The sequence below is a fragment of the Cystoisospora suis genome (genome assembly GCF_002600585.1).
Source record: "Cystoisospora suis strain Wien I chromosome Unknown contig_2980, whole genome shotgun sequence".
NCBI classification, from domain to species: Eukaryota; Apicomplexa; class Conoidasida; order Eucoccidiorida; family Sarcocystidae; genus Cystoisospora; species Cystoisospora suis.
Genome location: NW_027155775.1, coordinates 22973 through 33334, shown reverse-complemented (window position 1 = coordinate 33334; position 10362 = coordinate 22973). Strand labels below are relative to the sequence as shown.

Sequence of the window (10362 nt, the reverse complement as noted above, 5' to 3'; positions counted from 1 at the left end):
TTCAGGCCGTTTCTTTACTTGTTTAGTCGCTTTTCTTAGGGATTATGTCTCTGGGTGGGGTGCGTACCCGTTTGAAGTGAAGCAGGGCACGGACGAGGTACACCACCTAGCTTCATTTGTTGACCAGGCACAGTGCTCCATGACACGTAGAATTTGACGTCCATGTGAGCCCATGTGGCGCGTCCGTGTGTGCCCACCGATTGCGTCCCGTGTCTTGCGTAGGTGAGGTCATAGCCCGCGCGTGGGTGAGTGCCGCAGTCTGCATCGACGGTGCAGCACGTCGTTCTCCCTGGAATAGTCTTACTGACACGTTCCAGAAGCCCGTTCAACGCCCCTGTAACTACACATTCTTGGCCTGTTTGTGGGGCACAGCCCCGTGTGAGACCGTGAATTTCAATGACCACCTGAACCTATGCAAGAGCGTAGAGAAGGTTTCTTGAAACGCCTGACAGGGTGCGTAGGCTGCTGCGGACTGCCCGGGTTGGCTTTTGTTCAGTCGATTTGGTTGTTCGTGTCAACAGCCGACCGACAGGCAAACCCAGCCAAAGCCGGCGAGGAGCAGGGTCTCGCAAGAAATCGCAGAACTCTGAACTGCTGATTCATGTTACGGGTGCCCCGCCACTAAGCGCTATCAGCTTCCCGTTGATATGATCGTTCTTACATCCGCTGGTTCTCACATCTTGGGGGAGTAGGTCCTTTCAGATCCCCGAGACCGGCCACGTGTGAAGTAATCCTGCTGGTGCTGATACTCCGCTGAGCTGCCGAGGCACTTCCAGCCATGTATCACCCTTGATGACCTAGAGTCAGAAACTCGGACGCTGTAAGGATCGACTGCTGCCGTTCTAGTATGTAGGGCATTCATGAAGCACTACAGGTTGTGGCAGGCCCGACACCTGCACCGTACACTCAGGATGGAAAGATGTGGAGGAGCGACTGTTCGTGGCAGCAGACATTACTCACTTGTCACTAAGAGCCGCCTAACGTCTTTATTGTAAACATTAGCCACTGCTATCGCAAACCGTTCCAACGAATGTTGGCGTGGAAAGCACCATACCATGCAGGTCAGAAGATTGGTTTCCTTCATACCATTGTGCCTGAGATACACAGACCGACCCCACACGAGGACGCTAGTATGCATTCTTGTCTGGCTACGGAGCAGCTTCCGTCGTCCCCGTGATGACTCGCAATGAGTTGACGGCGTGGGGGAAGAAACTTATCTCCCGGAAGTGTTACCGCCACAAAGAATGGCGTTGAGGACCGTGGTAACAGACAATGTTGCTTTGTGTCGTAAGATGGCATATCTCGGTAACCCTCGAGGGGAAACCCTCGACTTCAGCTATGCCCTTCACTGCAAAAAAGGAAGACGAGTTCGCACGTTGTTACGCGGTCCTCACAAACACGCCGCGCTCGTCTCCCTTCAGGGTTCATTAAGAGGGACGTCGAAAGAGCACCTGAGACTTTTGTACTGGTTCACACTCTTGCTGACGGAGGACTGTCCGCTGCCAGCTCCTTCGAGACAAGGGAAGAATATCGGAGGAAACTCGAAATAGCTAGTATTGCTCACCCTTCCAGTAGACTTGGATGCCGGAGTTTTCCAAACAGGGCTTTGCCAGATGACGTTTAGAGTGGATTCTAGGCCTAGAGATTCGGCAAGTGCGGTTTGTAGGGAGTAACTGCAGAAGTGTGGTTGCCGCGCTTCTCTCCCGCGCGCTCCAGGCCGTATTTCACTGGCGATCTCTCGACAGGATCACGTCTCCCACTGGGTGCCTACGGTTTCCAGCCCTAACACCCCTGAGCCTCTCTGGAAGGCAGGTTCATCGGGGGCATCCTCCAAATGAACTGCCGCGGAAGAGGCTGTCGTTCAGATACACTTCTACGCGGCATGTAGAATCAACGTCCAGATACACTACGTGTGGCGTACGGATCTACCGAGCCACCGGTGACAGGTAACGTCCGATCGGTCACCCTGGTCAAGCCATAGCTCGCCGATGGATGAATAAACCTCTCCCTCGGCGTCAAAAGAATAAAGTCCTCTCTCACCCAATATTTGACACCTTCCGGAACGTGCTGTGTCGCCTGCAGGCCTTCTTGCCCGTACATGACGCTGCCGACTACAAGTGAAATTTCTCCTGTACGTGCCTGAGGATTGCCATGACTGCGCGAATGTAGCCAGCGATCTGGGAACGACCTTTTCATGGGACTGTGAACAAGATGATGCTGAGGCTTCGGCAAATGAGTTGATCTCAATTCGTGTCGCTCGTGCTTCGAAGGCCTCACGCTGGGCCAAAAGCCGGAGCCGGCCGCCCCAGCCCCAATTGGTCCGTGGGGCTTGTTGAAGTGCGAAGTCACCTTATGTCCGCGCCAACACCGATTCTATCCGCCCTTCCAGTAGCTGTCACTCCGAAGAATGAGACTGTCCCGCAGATCTGAACGTTTCCTCTCAAACTCGGGAGGTTGCCACGTGCGCAGCTTCTGCATGCGTAGTGCTGTTTCACAACTCACTCTTACTTGACCCCGGTAGCTACCTGGGATGCTGGCTAGCTTAGAGTACCGTCATCTCACTAGACAAGTTGACCGTGAGGCAGCTGACTTGGCCGCCGAGATTCGTGATGGCTCGGGCTGGTGAATAGATCCAGTCAGAGGAAGGTGGGGCACTTAATTAACCGACCAGGGAGAGCGCATCCACGGTCTCATTCGTAGGAAACATCCACGGAAGTACACAGAGTTCAGCTGTGCTGTGTATGGAGGTTTACCAAGAAGTGGGGAGCGAGGATAAAGTAGCACTTGCAGCGGCACTGGTGCCAGTAGTAGGTAACACGTAAGCAAAATTATGTGCAGGTGGAGGGAGTCGCTGTGTGAGAAGGTAGGAAACCGTAATCTGACGTGTACACAGATTTGGGCTAAGAACGGCCCCTGGCTGTGACTCAAATTTCGAGGCTGAGTTTCGCACTGTGCGTCATGCAGTGCGCTGGAACTGGGCGTGGTCACTTGCGGTCCGACGCAGAACAGGTCGCGGTCTTCTTCAGTCCTACCGTGTTGCCCGCCATACGATTCGGAGCGCGGAACCAGACAGAAGAAGTTGTCCAATCATATCGTACGGCCTGCTTCGTAAGGCAGATTTTCGGAGCTCGGTGGCATTTTACCGTAGGGTGCACTTGACGAATCCCCCAAGTTGGTACACCAGAGATGGATTCCCATGGATCCAACGGTACTGTCCGTCCCGCAGTGCTAGCCCAGTTCCATGTACGCCAGTGGTAGCATCAGCCATTTGCACTTCGGGCTTACGATCTGTTGGATCACGAGGACCGACCACTTGCTGGTGAGATATCGACGTCTGAGGAAGTTCAAGCCTGCTTCCAGTAGACCGACTCCATATCAACCGGAGACGTCAGATCCCGACTCGCCGGGAACGTTCTGTCTCTTTACACGGGGCCTGACTACCAGCAATCTTGATCCCCTATTCTTCCTTACCACGAGGGCAGGCGCCTCACGTTCTACAAGACAAGGGGCCCAAGAACTGCAGCTCGCTGCCGCAAGAGCAGCCGCGCCAGATGACGAGGAACTTGCCAGTACAACGAGGAAGCTCCTTAGACTAGAGACAAAAGTGAATGCCTCAAACTCCCGCCAGCCCTAAGCGTAAATGTGCGAAGTGTCAGCTCGTCGCTGCCTCTATGCGGGCCTCGCTGTGCTGCATGGGAGGACTGCATCCCAAGAGACGTCAGGCAGGCCGCTGTCTCGAGTAGAGAAGAGAGGATCCTGATGACCTCCCAACGTTAACTCATCCCCAATGTGACGCTTACTTTCTCCTCCTAAAACCAATATACGACGGTGTTCAGTCCAGTGGGACAGGAGGTGTGAAATCGAAAAAGGAACCGCCTATCGTCTGTGGACTCGGTGGTTGTCGCGCAAACCAAGGCAAGTGGACTACCCGAAGTGGGGTGGAGTATTTTTGACTCTGGCTCCCCTGCACGAACACTGACGCCAGGGTCTGGACAGCTCCCTTAGGCTGCGGGGGGCTTTTTGAGAGCGAGCCCTAACAACTCCCGGTAGCTCACTACCGAAGTCTTTCCGCATGCGATTCCGTTGCATCTAGAGTGACGAGCACTTGGGGAAGCAAAACAGCATGCAAAACTCCAAGACACAGTCGGCAACGCGTTCTGTTCGATTAACTGTGATTTATCCCGTAGCGGTGTCGTCACGTGTCTAAGTATATCACGTGGTCTCGGCGTTGTGTAGACGCGTGCTTTTATCGGTCAGCGTCGTGTGCGTCTCTATACCAGAGTCTTGTGCCGTCTGTCCGGCCCAAAGGCTGCCCCGGAAGCCTGCCCTTAGAAGGAAGTTTTCTCGACTTCCCCCATCACACTGACGTGTGTCTGGCGCTGTACAAAGCAGGTAGTCGATAGCTTCCAGGCGGAAGTACGGTGTTACTAAGCTATTGGCCACACAAAGCATATCGTCGAACAAAGAAATCCAGAGGATGCGGCCTGCTGGGGAGCGGAAAAGAGTGCGAGGCCTGCAGCATGTCATATCAGCTGCGCATACACCTGAGCGGTCCCCGTCTGCTCTTCGTCCATCCTGCCTCTTTCCCTCTCAACGAAATGCTCCCTCCCTGGTTACGCCGGATGAGAAAGATAACTCACCAAATTCCCTACTGCGCTCACGAGAGGAAACGCAGGGGTGTCATGCTGAAGATAAACTAACAGATTCTGAGGAAAACCTTCGTGCTAACCAGTGTGGGTCGATGGAGATGGAAGGGGGCACAGGGCTTTGGCCCGCCGAGGAGCTCAGAGTTCTCTGCGAAGATCTCCAGAATGGATCAAGTTTCGCTCAGAGGCCATGGCAGGTCATCGGTATGTGTCTTTTGTCTCCCTTCCCTACTGAGTATATCTGTATATATCCGTACACCTGGATGTGTTCATTCGTATGTAACATTCATACGCCGGATATATCAATACATCTGTATCTATATCCATCTGTATACATCTATATGGATATAGATAGCTATGTGTGTGCAAACTGCTCATCATTCTTCTTTCAAGCTCGTCGTATCTAAATATCTCATACACTCCTATCCATCGAACGTCTTGGGCCTCCGCGTTAACTACGCAATACATATATATATATATAGTGTATCTTCAATCAACGCCTTTACTGTACGTAATAATATCTATACATATATATATATATGTATACTGTATCTCCAATCAACGCCTATAACGTACGTAATGATACCTATATATATATATATATCACGGCCTCTACTATATCTGTCTTCTTCATGTCTCAGACACAGTAAGACCATGGTTGCTGAAATTCTGCGTTCATGAAGAGAATCTTCAAGAGGAAGATCAGGGTGCAGCGCTCCATTCAGAAAAGCACAGTGACAATGAAGAAGAGGAGAACTTTTCCCAAGCTTCTACAGGTGGACCTTTTATAGATGAAGGTGAAGTTGCAAGTACAAGAAGAAGAATCCTTGGAAGAGAACGAAAGCCTGAAGTCATGAGAGGGAGAGGACTCCGAAGGTCTATAGGTGAAAAAAGAAAAGATAAAGAGAATGAAGTAGAAGAGAAAGAGATGAAAATGAGCCGGCACCAGGGAGAAAGATCTCCATTCCTTCTTGTTCTTCTTCTTACGGATGGGCAATACTGCTGGGGAAGAGGCTTCACTCGAACGGAGCTCTCTGAAATCAATCAGGTAGGTCAAAATTCCTCCTTCTTTCCTCTTCTTTTGTTTCTCAACAAATCTCTCTTTCTTCTCTCCTGTCAAACTTCTCCTTAAAGAGACGACTATTATACTGATGGACAAGACCTTCTAGAGAGCTGTAGGTAAGTATGTGTGCCTGCATGCATCAATATTGCCATCAGTGTTGCTCGATAGATAGACCATCCCTCAGAAGCCTAAGCTCACGCCACGAGCTTCTCTCCCCTAGTGGATTCGCAGTGGGGGTAAATACAAGATTTTCCTCTTCTTTTCCAAGAACTTATACCTGTGTATGTACACCCTGCGCATCATATCATTCAAGCATTAGAACGAAGAGAGAGTGTAGATCTTACGAGAAGAGCACTGCCTTTTCATTACTATGAAGGACTACTCCTGCACCATTCCTCTCTCTCGCTTCCATTGAGAAGACTTCTTCCCTGAATGAAAAGTCAGTATCTCTCTAATTAGAAAGAACGTAAGCAAGAGAAAGAGAAAGTCACTTATCCGGGGTTCTGTGACTTCCAAACCCTCCTCCTGTTCTCCATTCACATACAGACAAATTGAAGGCTTCTATAGTGTATATGTCAAAGTCAGGTATCCTTATGTTGTTCGTATGCCGTCATGTGTGTATAGATAGCTATCTCGATCTGTCTATATTTGTTATATATCCCTGTATATATCTACAGGTGTATAGGAGCTGTATGTTGATTGTCTTTATCTGTAGGCTAATGCGTGGTAGAATTGCAAATACATCATGACGCTCAAAGGTTTCGAGAATAGATCCTCGATAAACTCCGGAGGTAACAACGACACTGAACTTCACATGCACATTCCTCACTCTTCTTCGCTTTCTTCTTCATCCTGCCTCCAGTCGTCTCTCTGCTGACTGTTTGCAACTGTGAAGCTTCCTTTCCTTCTTTGTCGTATCTAGTCTGTCTGTATTCATCGTATACGTTCAGCAGGTATATATATAAGAGCAAGGACATATGAAACGATATAAATATATATATACCTATATGCATACACGATGCCAGGGCTACCGTGTGTGATTATGTATGTAGGTGTGTGTGAGGAGGAGTCTAACTATCTTTTTATAGATGTCTATAGATGGTAAGACAGTGTATGTACACCACAATTCTGGGGGTGTTTAGTGGAGTTTTCTATACCAGTTTGAAGTTTGTCTCCTTCTGCCGTTACGTGTATATACAGCAGTGTAATCCTGGAGGAATCGCGGGGCTTGAAATTTCTTCTCTTTCTCTTGTTAGGCAAGTCATCTACCTTCGCTTTTCGAGATTCTGAAATCTTGTACGAGGTGTAGAACACCACGTGTATGTATGTACAGCATACACTGTCAAGCCGTAGGAGGTCTGAGAATAGTGCGAGTCGTAGAAATTGCTCCGGCAGAATACTCTCTTCTTCTGTGGAATGCATGCATGCAAAAGACATCCCCGCAGCCCCGTTCGCTTAGTAATGTATATACAAACATAGAGATATATGTATATATACATATACATGTATGTGGAGGGAAAAGTAGAGTGTTCTTTTCATGGCGATTCTGAGTACTCTAACTGCATGCGGGGAGATTCTCTATGTATTGGTGAGCGAGAGGAATGACTTTCCACGCTGGTTTTTCAAGTGATCTGATTGATGGTAGAAACTTCACCTCATACACAGAAGGTATCTGTGCATGCATGCATGCATGCATGAACTGGGAGAGTTTAGGAGCGGAGATACTCGACAAAGAGGAAGACTACGAGAGTCGTGTATCTCCGTTCTCATTGTTGCCTTCTTTTCTTCATCTTCTTTTTTCTTTTGTCTCTCGTATCCTCCTCAAGTGTCTTTATGGGCATCGCCTCTACTACTTCTTCTTTTCTTTGTTATCTTTCTTTGTTCCTTCAGGCGTCTCTGTAGTCTCCTTCTTTCTCAATCTACCTCTACACAATCTACCATGAAAATCTCTTTCATCTCTTCGTCATCTTCGTCGTCCCCCCCATCTCCTCTAGCCTCTTCTTCTCCTTCTCTTATCACATCTCCGTCAACTCGGCCTTTCTCTCCCTCTTTTGTTTCACCGCATCTTCTTACTTCTCCTGTACTTTTACTATCTCTTTCTGAGTTAATCGAGGGAATTCTGCCCTTTCGTTTTCATCTTCACTTGAAGGTTCTTCCCTCCTCTTCAACCTTACTCCGTCAGCAGCTTCTTCTTCCTTCTCTTCATCTCTTAGCCTTACAGCAAGATCTTTTGTATCGTCTCCAGCATGATCTTCTCACCCTTGAAAAGCAAAATGCTTCAGAAGATCCAAAAAGGAAAGAAAGCCTAAGAGAGGAGAATCAGCAGGTACATGAAAGACTTCTTAGATTAGTACGAAGAACTCTCTCAGGTCTCTTGCCTCCTGTATTCTATCATTATACATTGATGAAGGCTTATGAGGAGAAAGGGAGTAGCAGTGAGAAAGGTTTGGTCGATTTTCTTCCCTCTCTTTCTTCATCTGAAAGAAGGGCTTTAGATCTTTTTGCCCCTCAGAATGCATGCAAAGTTGCACACAAAGAAAGAGGAAAATCTCCCTGTTTGACTCGATCTCCACAGTCAGATGAAGATCACTATAAAACTTCGAGAGAGTCTTCACAGACACGTCCCCTCACTTCTCCGTCCTCATCTTCTTCTTCTTTTTCGTCTTCTTCTCTTTTCCAGTCTCCTTCGTCTTTTTCTCTTCTCCGGTCTCCTTGTCCTTCTTCTCGTCTCCGATCTCCTTCTTCCTCAACCTCTTCTGAAGAAATTAGCACAACTCTCTCGAACTCCTATATTCTTTCTTCCTCTTCTTCTTTTCCTCTTATCTTTAGTTGGATGCCATCTACTGTTGCCGCTTATGGAGCTATCACAGCGCGATATCTCCCTACTTCCTCTGAGGTTCTTTCTTTCAATGATCTTTTCAATCTAAGACATCTTTCTCAATCTCTTCTTCTTCCTAGCACAACAACTCTGACTCTCGAGAAGTATGAAAGGTCTCTCTCCAGAAGAGACAAAGGAATGATGCGGAAGAGTGAAGATAGTGAAGATCGATTACCATCACCCCTTGAAGATATCGTCTTATATTCGGATAAAAGGGGAATCAATAGTAGCTTGAGTCCCTATAGAAGGAAACAAGCAGAAGCCTTAACTTCTGATAATCCTAATAGAGACATTCTTTTCGAAGGAAGAAGTGCATCTCTTCATAGGGAGAGGAGTGACAGGGGAAGATTAAAGGAGAGAGGAGAAGAAGGAGATGTTTCAAGAAGGAAAGAGGAAGAAGATACGGGAGAGATGAGTAGGACTCACGATCATCATATGAGTAGAGAGGGTGTATATGAAGATGAGAGAGAAAGAGAAGGAGAAGAAGCGAGCTATCTAGATGAAGATGAAAGGAGAAAGAACAGAAAACGAGAGAAAGAAATTCAGGCAACAAAGATAATTGTCTCAGGTGCAGAAAGTCGAAGAAGAAGGAGGCTCATCTAAGAAAGGAAGAAGACTAGCTGTGGCGGTAGAGTTGGAAGGAGAAAACATAGAGAAAGGGTATTCGGTTTTTCTCTGAAGAATACGAGAAGACAGAATGAAAGTCTTGCTTGGATCGACTTGCGAAGGGGTCTTAGGCAGAGAAGACATTCTGTAGAGTAAAAGTCCAAATAGAGGGACTTTAACTCTCTCATTATGACCTCTTTCTATGTTTAGTATCTTCTTTTCTTCCGTGTATATTCGAGCTTCTTATGACTCCTCTATCTCCGGAGCAAATTCACATAATTATTTTTCATGACTTCTCCTCTTCTTTCTTCATCTGTTTGCTCTTGTTCTCTTTTCCACATGAAAAGAGAGACACAGGTTTTCTCTTCTTTCTCTGCTTTGAAATAGATTCCAGCTTGTTTAGTTCATTCAGTCCCCCAAGACCAATCACCGTAAACTTAGACAGAAGGAAGGAGAGAGAGCGAGAGAAAAGCAGATGGGCTTGGTGGAGACTAGCGACGAGAACGTATATACCTCGTGACTACTCATGCATGCTCTATGATTTGCCATGAAGTATGAGGAGAAGCAAACATATCTACCGTGTTGCAAGAACGTAGTACTACTTCCTCTATACAAGTTAGAAGATATGCGGCATGCATGCACCTTAGAAAAGAAAACAACGAAGCGAAGTCAGAAGACGTAGACCCTCGTTTACATCTCTTATGAACTCCTGTCTTGCTTCACTTGAATCTCTAACTCTGTTTTTACTCAGCGCCCCTGCCGCATATCTTCTTACTTGTATAGAGGAAGTACTACTACGTTCTTGCAACACGATAGCTATGTTTACTTCTTCTCCTCAAAGGTACAGCACTAGTAGCAGAAGGGAGAGGAAAAGAAGAGTGTCTGCCTATTCTCTTGATATAAAGAATCTCATTTTGCTCTGGTGTTTCACGTGGAGATGTATGCGGCAGGTGTATATACACCTCAACACTTGTTAGGGTGAGGGAAGATAGGTCTCTCGTAGCAGTTAGTTTGTCCTCTCTTCTCTCACTATCAAAGAGACCAATCAACAAAAGGAAGAAGTGACGGTCGTAGCCGGTACAACACTTGAAAACACCTTTCTGATACGATCCCACCTCTGACACCAAAAATGGTAGGAGCGCTCATCAGTTGCGGGGTGACTCCTAGAG

At 47.6% G+C, this 10362-nt stretch overlaps 2 protein-coding genes across 2 annotated transcripts in view; both read left to right on the top strand.

Moving 5' to 3' along the window:
- The window catches only part of CSUI_005990 (srs domain-containing protein), a gene marked incomplete at its 5' end in the record, with an annotated part of 741 nt that extends 338 nt beyond the window's left edge, over positions 1-403 (top strand). The window contains one exon of the mRNA XM_068066155.1: positions 1-403. This exon is cut by the window's left edge and continues 338 nt beyond it. Within this exon, the coding sequence (XP_067921872.1) occupies positions 1-26 (26 nt within the window).
- Positions 404-4171: 3768 nt separating this feature from the next.
- On the top strand, positions 4172-9461 carry CSUI_005989 (uncharacterized protein). The gene is made up of 4 exons (XM_068066154.1): positions 4172-4850; positions 5288-5694; positions 6425-6500; positions 7600-9461. The coding sequence occupies exon 4, from the start codon at positions 7649-7651 to the stop codon at positions 9188-9190; it is 1542 nt and encodes a 513-aa protein (XP_067921871.1). The 5' UTR covers positions 4172-4850; positions 5288-5694; positions 6425-6500; positions 7600-7648; the 3' UTR covers positions 9191-9461.
- Positions 9462-10362: the final 901 nt, after the last annotated feature.